The following is a 16,794-nucleotide window of genomic DNA, read 5'->3' as shown; positions in this document are numbered from 1 at the left end:
AGCCGGTTACTCTGCTTCTTCTGTGCCTGTTTCCCAAGTAGAACAGGAATACTAGTACCTACTTTCTGGGGGTTATAGCGAGGACCCAATGAGATAACTATCCAAGTGTTTAGAACAGTGACTGTGCATAGTAAACACTTAATAAACATCAAGTTCCTTCTTCCGTCTCTCCAACTGTGCTAGAAGTTCTTTCAGGGCTTCCTTCTATACCCCAGGACACGTAACTGTGCCTGGACATAGGAGTTACTCAACAAATGTGAGATTGATCACTTTCATTTAATAGGCTAAAAGCCCACATGATAGTAACATGAGGTTTGGACTGTTTCCAATATCCCTGGGTCTTGGGAAAGGGAAGGGAATGTAGTACTACATCACGAATAGGACAATAGACCCAGACACAGAAAGAACACGACGAGTACACACACACACACACACACACACACACACACACCCGCCGCCCACTCACTCCAGGATGCGTCCAAGGTGCCTCCGCATTAGCAGAATTCCCAGCAGAGCACAGGCCTGGAGAGTCCGGCTAGTCCTACGCTCAGCCTCTTAGACCATCCAATCTCCAGTCTTTATTTTGTCAATCATCCGCTTTCTGCATCTGACCCACTGTGGCAACATTCATTCTGGGGCATTACTTTCAGCATCCCTCGCCCCCCTGCCTGGCCTGAATCAATGCGTTCCTGCTCTGAAGAGACAGGGTCTCTGGATCCTGAGACCCTTCGTCACAGGACCCTGAAAAAACGCTGCACAGGCTGTTATACTGCCAACGCTCTCTATCATCACCTGACAACGAGACACGAATCTCTAAGATGTTCTCCGCTTGCCTGTTGCATAGTAACCATGGGGTGTCGGGGGGGGGGGGTGTTCTGTTTCACGCAGATTACGTGGCCAGGCAAGCGGCACAGCAGTCCTCCTGGGTTATCACTGGCTGCAGGAACGGACATCACCCCACAAGCCTCATCCTCTGATGGGGCAAAATCTTATTCTCATGCTGAGAACTTTCTGGGAGGCACCTCGGCTTGAGTGCCCAGAAGCCATGTGTGTGAGGGACTGATGCCAACAGCCCCTCTTTCCCGAACCAGGGCTGCTGGGGTACGGACAGCACCTAACAGCCACACCTTCTCCTCCACAGGGCCTCATCTTTCCACTGTCTTCCCAGGGCTACCTTCTTGTTCTAAGTCTGCTTTTGGACCTATCGAAAGCGATTTATCCTTGAGCGTTAGGTCTGTTTTTAGGGAATTTTGCTGCCGCTTCTGGGCTGCCTATAACTCTAGGACTAGCAGACAAAGAGAGGAAAAGCCACGGTACATGCTGCCCCGAGAACCTTCCACGCCGGGCTTGCTGCATTCCAAAATGGGACCCTATTGTTTGGCATTGGACTTGGAGAGCATTGACTTTGACCCGAGTGCCCCCTGGGATACAATGTGAGGTGGAGAGAAAAAGACTTGTATTTCTTTCACATCTACCCACCACGGCGAACACCCTAAAATCACAGCTCACGGAATGAAACAATTTAGCCCAACTCTTTCCGCCGTAGGTTCGTTCTGCTGCTGACTCTTCAACCTGACACGTTCTCAGGAGCTCTGACAAGCCATCCTTCAGACTCTCCTCTGGCAGAAACTTCCTAGAAGGACTCAGACCACCGCTCCCTTTAATTTGGTGATTGTTCTGAAGTGCTACAAATCTTTCCTAAAATGCCCCGGCTTGTAAAGACAACTCCACGCGTATGAGCAAGTAATACGTGTAGCCAGATGAGATGACCGTGGAACTGCTAATTTCACACACGCACGCGCGCACACACACACACACACACACACACACACGAACCCACTGTATTTCTCAACACATAGAACAAAAACAAAGCTCTGCTGTCTTATTTGAACTCTATTCTCCCGATCAACCATCCTCTTCCCCCCCAAAATTAACATGAACAGTGACAGCACAGAAACAGTAACATAAGTAATATGCCCGCGAGGCCACACGCTCCCAGAAGAAAAGGACTTGTCTAGCTTACCTGCGTGGGTCATGAACTTCCACAGAAAACTTCTTCTCTCTGAAATACAGGTTTTCCAACTGCCTCCATTGGAATATCTGGACAGAAAACAATGCAGTTGAAGTTCAAGAGTGGGCGGTTCACGGCTGTAGTCCTCCCTCTGCGGCTGAACTTACAGCTGGCAGTTTCCTTATCAAAGCTGAAACAGTAGTTGTTTGCACCTCCTGTGCCTCTTGCTTGACACACACACGCACACACGCACACACACACACACACACGCACGCTGCTCTTCAGTTCAAAACCCCAGCAATGTGGCCGTGGATTTTCCTGCAGGCTTCTCAACGGGAACAAAACAAGTTCTTTTCAACTGGTTCCCCGGCTCTGCTTGGCCTTTGTTGAATTCTCCAAGACAGTTCCCAGCTCTGCAGACTTTTCCCTCCAAGGAGAGGGGGAGGTGGGGGGAGAGGAGGGCGGGCTGGCGGGGGGAGGGACCAGTTAGCCATCTGCCTGCATGCGGAACCAAGCTTCCTCCCTCCAGGGCCGAACTGGGAAGGCGGTCACATTCCCAGCCTCCCCTCGGGGCTCTACTTCCTGCCCATGAATGTGTAAGAGCCCAGCTCGCCCTGGTGATCTGGGGCGCCTGGGGAAGCTTCCCCGACAAGGGCGGGGGGGTGCTGCTAGGACTCTATTTGGGGGCAGGCAACTCAAGATAACAATATGAGCCTGTCAAGCCCGGCTTCTTTCTGCAGCACAAAGAATATCAGGAGTCCTGGGGCTGGCAGGACTCCGCAGCCAGGAGCTTGCTGCGCTCAGGGAGGCAGAGAGCGAAATTAAGGCAGTTCTGAACAGTGGGAGCTAAACAGAGTTCCTGGCACTGCCTGATGGGCCCCTCTGGCCCTGGTGGACATTCCTCCTGGGACGAGTGCGCCTGTTAACTAAGATGTTTGGGAGTAATCAAGGCTGCAGCATTACTCGGGAAGGGGGTTCTTTCATTGGATGAAAAAGAAAGTTACTTAAACTCTCTGAGAAATGTCAAAAGAGGTTCAAGTTATGCCCGTAACATTCATAGTTATATTTGATGCATACTGTAGCCCCTTGTATAGACTGAGAATCTGAGTTTATTGAGCCCAAAGAAGGGTCAGAGTTTCATCCTGGGAGAGGCTGATTTCTCCCCTGATCCTCCCTTTCTTCACCCACTCGGTTAAGGCAAATGCTTTTTAGGGTCTCATCCGAGACCCAGCATCTTCTCAACGGGGGCCCCTGACCCTCTCTGATCTGCTCACATTTTCTCCTTAAAGATGACAATTTCTGTGTCCCAGCCACCCGACCCTGCTCTACCCAGGACACGGCTCCTCGCGGCTTGGCCAGAGGACTTCGCCCCTTTGTCAAACTGGGCTGGAATAAAAACTGTTTCTAGAATGGCTGCATGCTTCTCACAACCCGTTGTGCAGAATTTTACAATTATTTTGTCTGACTAATAGGGAGGAGGACATGTCTTTTTTCTGATTCCAGAGCTACCTCTTTTGTTCCCAGCTCAGAGTACATTTTGCTCTGAAGTCCAAGGAAAACTGTACTTCTTTTTCTCCTTTCAGGTCAGTTCCAAGGAAAGCAAGTCCTACACGAGCTCAGAGAGCCTTGTGTCAGATCACAGATGAAATGCCACCTGTGTAGTCGGTTACTTGAGTCCCAGGTCTGAGTCTTATGCTCTTATCTGATGCTCTGCTAAATCCCTCAGTGAAATGTGAAAATTTCCTCTCTGACCCCCCCCATTGTTAGATATATGCAGATGGTCCACCTGAACTTAGCTACAGACACAAAAGCACCGGAACTCACAGCTCCTTAACCTTATAACCTGGAGGTAGTACACAGAACAACGTGGCCAGACACATGCTCTGGACTCCGACTGCATCCGTTTGAATCCTGACTCCCCTATATCCAAACTGTGTGACCTTAGGCAAGTGACTGCATTTCCTTTAGCCTCAGTTTTCCCGTCTGTAAAATGGTAATAACGCTCCTCTAAGGTAGAGGCAACAGATCCTCGGCACGGTACCGGTACAAAGTAAATGCTCAATGAACTCGGATCTCAGTGCAATTCCTAGTTGTTCTTACTTCTCCCAAATCCTGGCAAATAAAGGAGATTAACTCCAGAACAACCGAAATAATTCTTGTTTTTTTTTTTTTTTAAACTCAAGCCCTGTTGTCAGGGTTTAAGACAATAAAGGTTGATGATCTGCATCCTGGAAATCTTCAAGGAAGTGTACAGATTTAGTGCCCTGCCCCCCCCCTTCCCTTTGAAGAGAGGGGTGAGTGGTAGATGGCTCGTCCCTGAGGGGGACCCGCAGCCCCTGTGCTGCACACACCTGCCCAGGACCCGCTTCACAGGTGTGTGACCTGAGGGCCCCGTGCTTGGTTTTAACGTTCTGCTGTCTCCATCTTGAAATTCTCAATAAGACTGATCAACGGGCCCTGCATTTTCATTCTGTTCCGGGCCTGCAGATTATGTCACTGGTCCTGACCGGTGCTAGTGCCACGGGCGCTGTCCTGGGCTGGGCAGCACTTGGGGGAAGGTGCATCTGATGGGCACACCTCCACAAGCTTTCTCTTTGTGGGTGTGCTTGCGAGCACCTCTCTTGGGCCTTGGGGCGGAAGCCCCCCCCCCACCTGGTGAAAAACCCCAAAGCCCAACACTCAGGGAGCGGGGGGGTTCCCTGGCAACTCCTCCCTCCCCGACTTTTTGCAAAACAGAATCCACGCCGGGCCTTCCCCGGAAGTGCTCCCCCATGCTGCTGGTGTGGAGAGCCGCATGTCTGCCAAGGACCGAAACAAAACCACCTGGGCTCTGTTGTGGCCCTCCCACCTGCTGCCCCTGCCCAGATTCCTGCTCTCTTGGCACTGAACCCTGACGGCCTGGCTCCTGGCGTCTCCCCAGGAGGATGGATGTACTGTCTCTAGACATTTCCAACAGCGGGTAGAGCAGTGGCTTTGCCTCATGTTTGCTCTAGGCAGGGTTTTTTTTTTTTTTTTCCCAAATGAAATATTGGGAAGGGAGGGAGGGAAGGAGGGCAGTTTCCCAGGACAGGAAGGTCCCAGGAACCCAAGAGGAGGTGCTCACGAGGGAACAATGGCCTTGTCCTTTCCCCCCCACTTCGGGGAGACAGGAGGTGTTGGGGAACAGGGGGATGAAGGCAGCTGGACGCCCCCACGCACCAAGGTGGGCTGATGGTGGGCACAGGGACCCCACCTACCACACCCTCCCCTCTGACGCTGGCAGAGTTGAACAACAAGCAGATAAAGAGCAGACGCTTGACCGGGCCTCCCTTTATGAACAGGGTACACTGGGCTCCCATGTGCTGGTTTGGGGACGGCCCCTGATCGTCTGTGTCACTTCAGGGGAGCCTCCCGGGCTCAGTGCAGCCATCATAATCCATCATCACCAGCTAAAGACACCCCATAAAGACTCGCCAGACACACAATGATGGTTACAACTGGGCTAGAGCCCTTAGGATTTTGCCTAATTTCTATGGCCAATTCTGCCCAAGGAGGTACCTAAAAGCTCAAACACACAGTCTATCAGTAATCAAAGGGCTTATTAATACCTATGAAAAAGGCCTTTCTAATGCACTTCATCTGGGCATCTTTAAAAAGCAGATGTCTCTTCTTTGATCTTTTAGCATCCCCCCAAGAAGACCAAGTGGGAAATTTTCTTCTTGGGGAAAACAAGGCCCAGAGAAATTAGAGGAAAATGCCTAAGGCCACACAGCAAGTCAGTGAAGGAACCAGAAATAGGAATCAAGGGCACCTGGCCCATTACTCTAACCTCTAACTTGCTCCTTTCCCCATAGGTCCCCCAATTAGTGGGAACAGCTCTTACTCACTAATGGATGGTTAACTTTATGAGTGGAATGATTTTTACAAACAAGCAGCAATGTGACTCTAGGTAGGAAGTATAAAGCCACATCTTTTCCGTCCTACACACTGGATTTTCTTTCCTTTACAGGCTGTAAACGATAATACATATCACTCCTTTCTTGTCTCAGAGACCTGGGTTCTTCTGGTTTTCCATACAGAGATGCCTCAGTATCCGTAGCTTTCCATCAGGGACTAACAAACAACAAGAATCATGATTAAGAACAGCCTTAATAATTTGGCCTTGCCTGGAAAACAAAAACATAGAGAAACCATCCAGAAGCGGTTTCATCGAGAGCGTGCCTGTCGCCACGGCTGGTCCTGGATGTGGATTCGTGGCTTCTGACCCAGATGTGTGATTCCCAAGTGATCACAGCCCCTCCACTTCCCCTTTCCGGGCCCCAATGTCATAATGTATAAAAGGGGAGATGGGAAACGTTTATCCACGGAAAGCAGACAAGAGTGGCTAATAAATAGAGCCTTTGAGCCCTGCACAGCAGGATGCACTAAAAACACTTAACGAGCAGGACCAGGTTACTGGGTCCTAGTAGCTGCTCTGCCAGATTCCCACATCCTGTGTACGCTGAAGGTCAGGGCCAAGGAGGACTCATGTCCTGTTCTTTCTCAGTGGGTGAAGGCACAGCGGGGACAGGCAGAGGGGCCTTGGATCCCTGAGACTTCCTCCACAGCCAGTGTTTACTGGGCGCTAGCACAGCACGTGGGGTGGTGGGTGAGCTCTCGGAACGACGCGGAAATAAAGGCTTGAGAGGAAGCCCGCTCTAGTGGCTCTGATTCTTGACCAGGACTTGGGGGAGCCTCGTCTTCCTCCTGTCTCTGAGGCTGAGTCACCAAGCCTCTTAATGACCTCTGAGTAACTTCCTGCTGCTTCTAGAGGGACCATTATACTGAATCCCGGCAGCCATCTGGCCAGTCCCCATCTCCCACAGATAAAGCAAGGCCGGGGTGGGGGGCAGAGGTTAAATAAGTAATTGATGCCGGGCCCACTCTTGGGACTTCTGTCTTGGGCTCTTTCTAACACACCAGGAGGACCCGACGATGAGCAAAAACAGAGTTGTTTCGAGCCGATGTTGAAGTGATCACTTCTCCAAAGGTTCTTGGCTGCCTGCCTTCCAAACACCAGCAAGGAGTTCTCTCGTAAGAAGAATCAGACTCACAGCCAGGAATAACCTCTGAACTCAGGATGAAACATACCAACTAAAAAAAACCCACTTCCTGATTTCATTTCTGCTCTGTTCACCCTCTAGAAGTAGGGCTGTCACTCACTCATCTCCAGGTGTATTTATGCACTTCGGCAAATAAAAATGAGCTGCCACACATCGTGAGGGATACAGGACAAAAGGAATCACTCAACCCCAACAGGATGGACTTGAATTAAAATGGGAGCACAACACAGAAACCCCAAGCCTGCACGTTCAGAGAATTTTATCAGGTGTCCCCTGATGAGGCTTTACTGTCACGCAAGAACTAATTCTAGGGAACAACAGAAGCAACGCTGTTTTTAGCGGGTTAACACCATATGTCAGAGGTTTGTATATCGGTTGCATGGGTATTCAATACATTTTACCTTATGCTCAGAAAAGAGAGAAACAAGGCCCTGGGGGTTTAGGTAACAACCAATCCCCAATCCTCTTCCAAATATTCAAGTTGTGACGTCTACTTTGCATGAACCTATGCTAATAGGACAGAGAAAGGACATGACGCCTCACATATGTTTATATGTGTAAGGCGCCTACAACCTAGTTGGGAGCATGCGACATACACAAAGCAGACTGTATCCACGATATAGGAACTAACTTCATGATGGAGTTTAAAACCATCTATAGCTTCAGGCTTTTAAAACTCTAGGGAGGCACCCCACCAGCTTATGAAGATAGGTCTCATGCTTCTGTTTCAGAATCAACATTCATGACCATCGCTGAGAGTCTCCTGGGTTTCGGCTCATTGTTTTTAGCGATGAGAACTCTGACTTGGAAATCAGGAGACCTCAGTGATAGTCCTGACTTTGTAAGTCACTCTTTATCTTGGCTTCCTTTTCCACATAAGGAGGGGCATGTCTGTGGGCATTCCTGCATCCTAAGCACGGGTTGAAGGTCAGCATTGTAAATCCTTGGAATGCCACCCTGCTACTCTTTATTTTTAAATTCCAAAGTAGCTTGTTTTAAACATTTCCTACTTATGGGAGACAGTACAGAATACCTTTGTCCCTCGGCATCCTCAGGAGCTTGGTTCCAGGACCTTCCTCGAATACTAAAATCTGAGGATGCTCAAGTCCCTTATATAAAATGGAGTGTTGTTTGCATATACCCCACACGCAACCTCCCATACACTTTCAATCATCCCTAGGTTACTTACAATACCGAATACAATGTAAATGCTATGTAAATAGTTGCTGGCACGCAGCAAATTCAAGTTTTGCTTTTTGGAACTTTCTGGAATTTAAAAATTATTTCTGAATATTTTCGATTTGCAGTTGGTTGAATCCACAGATGTGGAACCCGCAGATAAAGGAGCAGATTGTTCTCCTGATTAAAAGCACGGTTTTCCAAGTCACACTGTCTGCCACTTGCTGGCTGTGTATTCTTGGCAATGAAATTTCTTCGTGTCTTTCTTTTCTCGTCTTTGAAATACAACTCCAAACAACACCGGTCTTACTTTCGCGGGGCTGCTGTATTGATGAACTAATACATACGAAGTGCTTCAAGTGGAGTCCGGTATTCAGTTAGCACTCAAATAGCAGCCGTCATGCTCTCTTCCTGCCGTCGTTCACACGCTACTCTTCACGAAAAAAAAAGTTCTGATTACTTTGAACACGTAGCCCAAAGCACAGGTTTGTGCATTTTTTTTTTTTTTTTAAAAGATGGCTAATATGGTGCCATGGGCATTTTAAAAAAATGTTTTTTGTTCCTTGGATTTTTCACGATGCAAGTGTAAGCCTAACCCAGCTTCTCCTTCATCCACTGGAGTTGGTGTTTGACGCATTCTCTTCGGATTCTTTGCTTCCAATCCTTCTCCAGTCAATTCCTGGGTCCACCACAATTTTGACCAGAGTCAGTTTGGACCACTTTCCTGCTATGACGTTTTTTGGCCACTCGCCTTGTGGGAACTTAGTGCCCTGACAAGGGATCAAACCGGTGCCCCCTGCAGTGGAAGCACGGAGTCCTAACCGCTGGACCACCAGGGAAGTCGCCCTGCTATGACTTCTCATCTCACAACATTCGCCCAGAGAGGAAAGTACCCTCCTGTGATACAGCTCAGCAGTACCCTGAATGGGCCAGACTGGGATCCAAATCAGAGCCTCCAAGACAGGCAATATATGTCCAAAGATTATTAGCTCGCAAAGTGAGCCTACCAGGGTCCTCAGGACCTGCGTTGAAGGAGGGCTCCGTGGCTTCCACTGTCTTCCAAGAGGACCACGTAACCCAGCAAAGAAAACAACAGCTAATTTTTCTGCACAGCCAGACCTAATGGAATCAAGATGTTCTTCCGGCCGGCTGCCTACTCCTCAGTGTCAGACCACAGGAGCTCTCAATTGATTGGTTAACTCAGTGACAGATGCCCAGAGCGCTGGGCCTTGACCCTTTAATGGATGGCCTCTTTTTAACCCATCAAAAACCTTTTAGCTTCCTTTGGCTTCAGAGTCGTTACTAGGGGAAGACAGAGGGAAAGAAGATCCACAGATATTTAACAGGCCTCCGGAGAAAACAGGCCATTTTATTTGTCCCCACTGGACGTAATTTCCTTTTAATTTTCTCCCTAGGGGGGTATCTCTCTGTATCATTTTCTTGTGTGTATTTTGGCTTTTCTTGGGGAAGAACCTGACCATAAAGCTTTGGCAAATGTAAAATCTTTCAAGAGAAGCTGAAAGTGTTTTTCCTTTCTTATCCTTGGCCTCCTGATGGAATTTTCTTCCCTCCTCTGTGTGCCTCTGGGGGATGGATGCGAGTTAGTATCCAAAGGGAGAAAGAAGCTGGCCAGGGATTCACGTTACCTGAGTCCAGCTTTGGTTTTTCTAGCAATGAGCATGGTGGCCCAGTTTGGTGTGGCTTCACTTCTCTGGGCTCCAGCCTTTTCTTTAAAAAAAAAAAAAACTTCAAGGCTAATCACACCTGTGAAGACTTCAGTGAATGGGATGCTTCAAAGAGGGAATTAGTCTGAGAAGTAGTTGGTCCATCTTGGGTGGGCAATTATCATGGGCCATTCCACTTGCAATGGCAAAGATCTCTTCCTGGATTGCTGTAAGGGTTTTTGTTTTGACTACTTTGGAGGACAGACTTTGGGGAAACCTGTATTTTTCTATATTTTTCTTGCGGGGGGAGAGGAGTTGGCAGTTATCAGTTGTCTTACACCTGGCGGCCCTGCCCAGAGGTGCGGCATCACAGTGAGACCCTGATGGGGGCTGGCTGAAGCTGTGAGAGATGGGGTAGAATGCAGAAGAATGGACTGGCAACGAGCACTACATAAATAAAGGTAAACAATCGTAACTAAACCCCTGCTTAATCAAGCTTAAAAAAAAAAAAAAAAAGAAATGACAATACTCTGTTACACTGTGTTATCTGGGAAACAAAAGTTAAAAAAAAAATTTGTCAACTAGCAAGGGCTCTATGGGGATAATTATTTAAAAGCAGCTTGTGTGCACTTTAAACTACCCAGTGCTTCAAGGGTTGGCTCATCCTCTTGGGGAGGGGAAGGCCTTGCAGATCCTGGTTGCTGTGGGTACCAGGAGAGGGGCAGACCACTGCTGCGGAGACGGCAGGTGTGAACCCCAGGCTCTCCTGGTTGGAAAGTGTCTCAGGGGGTGTGGAGGACGGAGAGGCACGGGGCCAGGGCTGGGAGGCTTGCTCGGCGAGTCACACTGCTGCCGAGACCACGTGCGCTCTAGCCGGCTGCTCTGTGATGGTGGCCGCAGCCAACAGGAGCAGGGAGGCCGGTGTTAAGCCGCCATCTCTGCAGCTGGCACCCTGGTTGACTTTGGTCATCTCTCTCTCTCTCTCTCTCTCTCTCGGGTTCCTCTTACTAAGCAGTGCTGTATCTGCTCCACCTTTTAGCCTTCCCAGAAAGAAGAAACATGAGGGGATGTTTTCTTAGAGGTAAGGACAGAAATTCTAGAATTTCTGTCTTCCCAGGAGGACTGCTCCTATTTCAAGCTCTGCCCTTGTTCCATTTTCCTAGAGGAATCCTGAAGTGGGCAGGTCAATGTGGGGAAGTGTGAATTTGGGGGAGAAGGGGTGAGGGCAGAGGAGGAAATGGGTACTTCTCAGCAGCCTGCCCTGAACCACTTTCTTTCCATGACTGCTGTCCCCAACCCCCCCCCAACCCCGCCCCGACTTAACAGCCCTAACCTGGGCTAGTTCTCCCAGAGATTCATGTACTACCCTCTGCCAAGCAATTTGCATCCTGTGTCACAAACGTCTTTTTTACTCAGTTATCTTTCCTACCCGACTCCAGGCTTGTTGAGGGTATTTTCCTGGCACCTAGCACAATGCCTGGGGCATATTAGACATTCAGTAATTGTTGAGTGACTAAGTGAATGAATGAAAAGCTCTGTGAGGTAGGTATTATGGAAACCAAAGTTCAGAGAGGTTAAGTTACTTTCTCCAAGTCACACAGATGATAAATGGTGGCAGATGGTACTTGAACCCCTAGGTGCTCAAAATTCAGGTAACTTCCGTGCCATGAGGAACCACCAGGCCTTGAACCTGCATCTCTTGTTAATACATTTCTAAGCTGCACAGGATATGGCAACAGGGAAGTGGCAGTGAGGGCCAGCCTGAGAGCTGCAACCCAGGAACCACAGCCCTTCTTTCTTCTGGTAGTTCTGTCTGAATTCAACTCTCCTCCGAAGTGAATGGGGGAAGTTACGGTCTCCAGGAGCTCAGGGGCTCGAGCTGGCATCCTAGTACAGACCTGGAGTGACTCTTCATGCCATTCTGCTTAGAAACTGCCTCGATTGGCTGAGGGCTCTTTGACAGGCATCATCCGGCAGGAGTGAGAGCTTGACACCGTTCTGGCTGTGCTAGGGTTTAGTATTAAATAGGTTCACACTTCAGGAAGATCAGTTCAGCCCGGGTTTCCCCTCTGAATCATGCTCATTAAAAAAAAAAATCTCACAGAGCTCCCTAAGTATCGTATAGCTCAGCAGAAACAAGCTGAGATTCCCTGAGACAAAGCAAAGGTGACTGGATTCAACAAGCAGGGTTTCTCAGCCTAACATTTCCTGCTTCTAAGCAGGAAAAGGCATCCAGATGAACTGGAATAGTTCAGTGGTCTGTGTCTTCTTGCAATTCACTTTCGACATATAGTTCCTAGTAGCAATTTGGGTACTTTCGCTCCAAGAGACAAAAAATAAAATCAAGAGACAGTCTAGATGGACTGGGGGGGAAATTTTATGCTTTTCCCCCAATCAACAAATCTAAGCTGTAAAAAGCTCTCATGCCTCCCTCCTCCCTCCCTTTCTTTACAGACGTCTGGCCTTTCACGTGGAGCTTTCTCCAACCCTTCCTTATAGGAGCAACACTATCCTATCTCTGAGGCCACTACACACATATACATGGAGATGACCTCAAAATTAGTGGTAGCTTCCAACAAGCTAGTAGATATTCTGCTCTGGCTGCTTTTGTTCATGTAACCAGTATTTATTATCTACCATGGGTCAGGCACTGCGCTACCAGCAGGCATGCAATAGAGAAAAAACAGACAAAAGTCTCTGCACATTTTTGTGAGGGGCCAGGTAGGCAAATAAGAGAACTATACAGTGAGGATGTTAGAGGGTAGCAGGTTCTGAGGAGGCTAGGACAGGGGTTGTCACTGTTTATAAAGCGGTCAGGGAAGCCTTCACCGAAGTGACAGCTGAGTGGATACCAGAAGGAAACTGGGGCAAAGCCGTACACCCATGTGAGGGAACACAGGAAGTGCAAAAACCCAAGGCACCATTTGTGTGTGTGTGTGTGTGTGTGTGTTTGCTATGTTAGTGCAGAAAATGCTGAAGTTAACAGGGAATGATGGAATCTTATTTAGCCATAAAGAGGAATGAAGTTCCGATTCATGCTACAACATGGATGAACCTTGAATACGTTATTCTACATCAAAGAAGCCAAGCAGAAAAGGCCGCAAATTCTATGATTCCATTTATACTAAACGTCTGGAATAGGCAAAGACCAGAGAGAAAAGCAGGTTCGTGGGGCTTGGGGAGAAATGGGGAGTAGTCAAGAGCTCCCTTGAGGCCCTTCCACTGTTTTGACTGGTAAATCCTACTCTGCATTAACCATAAATCAGAAGATGCTCTTTGGTTAAAACTCAGTAAAACTAATTACTTAAAAGGAGCCAGCAGTCCAGGCTAAAGCCCCCTCATCCCAGGGCCGCCCCTTCTCCATAAGCAGCCCCCCACTCCCCCTGGTCGGATGGTCCTCCTATAGAGCTCTCCTCTCGGGTCCCCTGGGGTGGGCTCTGCAGGTGCCAACTGACCTCCAGCCTGACCGCTGTGGGCTGTCATGGCCGAGGCACCTCTGGGGGGTGTTATCCACCACCGCCATGTGAGCAATCTGGCCAGGGACCGGGTTTCATATGGTTTTTCAACCCTCACAGCTCCAAGTATCAGCTCAATATGTATCAGTAAAGATATATACGTGTGCACGCCCATGCACAGGCCATTCACTCAGCTGTGACTCCTGAGCCTTGTTACAGGCAGGGCTGGGGGCTGGTTTACGGTCCGGGAGGCCTGGAGAGACGGGCATCTGGAGCTCCCCTGGCTCTTTGACCTCCTAATAAAAGGCCAGAACAGGGGCACCCATCACAAGGAGGCTGGGTCTGCCCATGGACCACACTCAATGCCCGTGTACACTTTCCAGAAAGATTCTCAGGATTGACGAGGAATCTTTCAAATCCCCATGAAGCATCAGAAACACCTGTTGCGAATGCCAGAAAGACCTGGGTGCCGGGATGGTCTACAGGTTCACTGGCCAGGTCTCTCTGGGGTTGCCCCAGTTCTTAACTCAGTACAGTTGGTCAGGAGTTATGCCATCGGTGGGTGATGCCACCACGGCACAGCCAGAGCCATAGGATATGACAGTGATGTACTGGCCTAGACTTTAGGATGATCGATCTCATTAAAGTGAGTAGTGAGCAGACCACCCAGTAAGACAGGCAAAAACCAAACAAACAAAAGGGCCAAGAGCCCGTTTCACGGGTCACCACCCTGGTTCGAGAGGCCACCATGTGCCCTGGTTTGCTTGGGGCAGCCCGGGTTTGCCTGACGCTGGGGTGTCATCATTAACCAGTGCCCTCTTCCATTCTCAAAAGTGTCCTGGTTTGGATATTAAAACCCTATGGTCACAAAAATAAATATACTCTATGATTCCAGTTATATGAGATCTCTAGAGGAATCAAATCCATAGAGAGGGAAGTAGAATGCTGGTTGCCGGGTGCTAGGGCTGGGGAATCATTGTTTCACGGAGACAGCTTCAGTTTTGCACAAAGAAAACGTTCTGGAGACGGGTTGCACAACAGTGGGAATATACCTAATACTTAACCACTAACCAGTGGTTCCAATGGTAAATTTTATGTTATGCATACTTTATCACAAAATTTTTTTTTTTTTTTTACATTTAAAAAACATTACTGTTTACGTGACTCTGAAACCTCTCACCCTCCATTGGGGTATGAAGTGTTTAGGAAGGTGGAAACTGAGGGAGGATTTGAGAGGGAGAGAGGTGTGCTGTCAGCTTTCCTGACCCAGAGGGGGGGGACGTGGAGGATACCTTCTGCAAACCTAGTGAGAAAAGGTTCACTAGGGTGGCCTGGAGAGCTTGCCAGGTGTCTCCTGAAGTTAAGGGCCACCTAAGACTGTCCCTGGCTCCTGCTGACATCTAAGTCACGAGAAGTGGGCTGCTAGCTGCCCTCCGAGGAGCTGACGGGGAGATTGAGGCAGTCCAGCTGGGAGAGGGGGCAGGATTTAACTTTAGACCAAGTTTGGAACTTTGGTTGTTATCAAGGACCGGACACTCTCATTTCTTAACAAAATTAACTTTGCTGCTTAAAGCGACTGCATGACTCTGTATTACCTGGGAGTGATCAGAGAAATCACGGGCTGCCTGCGTTTCCCTCTAGGGAAGAACGCTTTTAAAAGAACGGTGGGAGATAGGAGAAATGTGCCTTTTTGAGTCCCAGGTGGTCGATGTTCTTGTTAACCTGGCCAAGTCTTTGGTTTTTAAGCCAGAGAAAACCCATCAACTCTTAAGCTACGACTGGCTCAGGGCTCACTGGTGTGGGCGGGGATTCTGGAGGCGCCTCTACTCAGGACGGAGATCCAGCAACAGCACTGGGTTTTGATTTGCATCTGCAGATTGCACCCAAGGTCAATGGGGCGCCCCGAGTAGTGGGAGTCTGTTTCTGTGAGTTATTTAGAAGCTCGTCAGTCTCAAGGGGGCCGCTGGCCTGGCTGCGCGGGTGTTTATTTGCATGTGATAAATACAGACTGTTGAGTTTGACCCCTACTCTCCGTCCCAATCCACGTGGCTGTTTATGGCCATCCTAGTGCTGTCACACGAGGAAGAGCCCCGGGAGACCTCACACCCCACACAAGGGACAGAGGCCCCAGCTGGTGGGGGGTGGGGGGGCTGGGAGACTATTTTTGGTTGTCTGGTCAGATCTAGCTGGCACTTTGGCTAACGCGAACAACAGTCAAAGACAGACAGGGATTTACCCACTTAGAAACTGGCATTTTCTCCCTCTACCATTTTCTTCCAGGAAAATGTTGCTTTTCCTTTTATGAAGGACTCCCTTCTGGCTTTACAATGAGCTTGCCCCTTGCTTCATTCCTCTCCCGTTTCTCCTTTCCTGCTTCTCTCAACCTCAAGATTCCCCATCACCTGTATCATTGCCTTGTTGATGAGGAAACAGGCCCACGGACGCGACTCAGCTTGCAGACCCGGAGCTAAAACTGAGGGGGCTTGACCACCAGGCCAGATATCTTCCCACCAGATATAACAGTAGGAGGTGGGCACAGGAACAGAGCACCCAAAGGGTGATGCCAGGTCTGGAGATTAACCCTTGCACCCAGAGAACATTTGGGTGAGTTCTTCAGAGTAGAGTGTACCCCCTCTAAGAGCTACCTCCAAGCATGTCAGCCCAGGAGAGAGCTGGACCTGCCTCTCTTAAAGGGAGAGTTGCATTTCTCTCCTCCCGTACCTCCACGGAGAAATGACGCTCACGTTATAGCTTCTAAGGATTATCCACCTGGATGGAGGCATGCTTTTATTTTCTGCTCACGGGCATCGTTTTCAAAAGGGACAGTCTGATACCAGCACGAGTATTATGGAGACAGTTTCAACAAGGATACAAGTAGGTGTCCTTGGAGGGGTGGCTTACTGAGGACCAGGCTTGGAAACGGCCTCCAGAAGAACCTGTGGGAACCAAGGGACCCTGGGTTCCCAGATCCAATGACCAAGGGAAAAAAAAAAAAAAATCAATCCTCTTAACAAAGGGATTCTGTTTGCTCTTCGCGGTGATCCTGCCTCTTGTCTTCAGCGTAAAAGAGACTGTAACGGTATTTGCTATGTCAAGGGCAACAGCGCTTTTATCTTGGGGAACAGGCAACTCTTTGAGATGTAAACATATTCAAGACGAAGATAACTAGACTATTACTCCTGTTTTAGAGTCTCTACTTCACCGACATAAAAACAGAGGCACAGAGGGGTTAAACAAGTTGTTTATCACAACTCTGAATACCCTGGGAGTGAATGAATAGCCCTCAAATTCCTCCTTGGTTGAGATTTTGAGATTTATTTTGGGCCTTTAAATGGATATGGAGGCCACTGGCTTATAAAACATCTTTTTTTAAAGGCATAACTGTTACAAGAAGGAATTTGATT

At 48.8% G+C, this 16,794-nt stretch overlaps 1 protein-coding gene across 10 annotated transcripts in view; it reads right to left on the bottom strand.

Annotated features, from left to right (window-relative positions):
* Positions 1 to 16,794, bottom strand: part of FRMD4A (FERM domain containing 4A) — a 468,321-nt gene that overhangs the window by 60,984 nt on the left and 390,543 nt on the right. For all 10 annotated transcript variants that reach the window (XR_005018889.1, XR_005018890.1, XR_005018891.1 and 7 more), the window contains one exon: positions 2,024 to 2,100. Coding sequence is in view for 7 of the 10 variants with exons in the window: in XM_036844689.1 (XP_036700584.1) it covers positions 2,024 to 2,100 (77 nt within the window). In the remaining 3 variants the exon portion in view is untranslated. The remainder of the gene's footprint in view (positions 1 to 2,023; positions 2,101 to 16,794) is intronic.

The sequence above is a fragment of the Balaenoptera musculus genome, chromosome 2 (genome assembly GCF_009873245.2).
Source record: "Balaenoptera musculus isolate JJ_BM4_2016_0621 chromosome 2, mBalMus1.pri.v3, whole genome shotgun sequence".
Taxonomy (NCBI): domain Eukaryota; kingdom Metazoa; phylum Chordata; class Mammalia; order Artiodactyla; family Balaenopteridae; genus Balaenoptera; species Balaenoptera musculus.
This window is presented reverse-complemented; position numbering and strand designations above follow the sequence as displayed.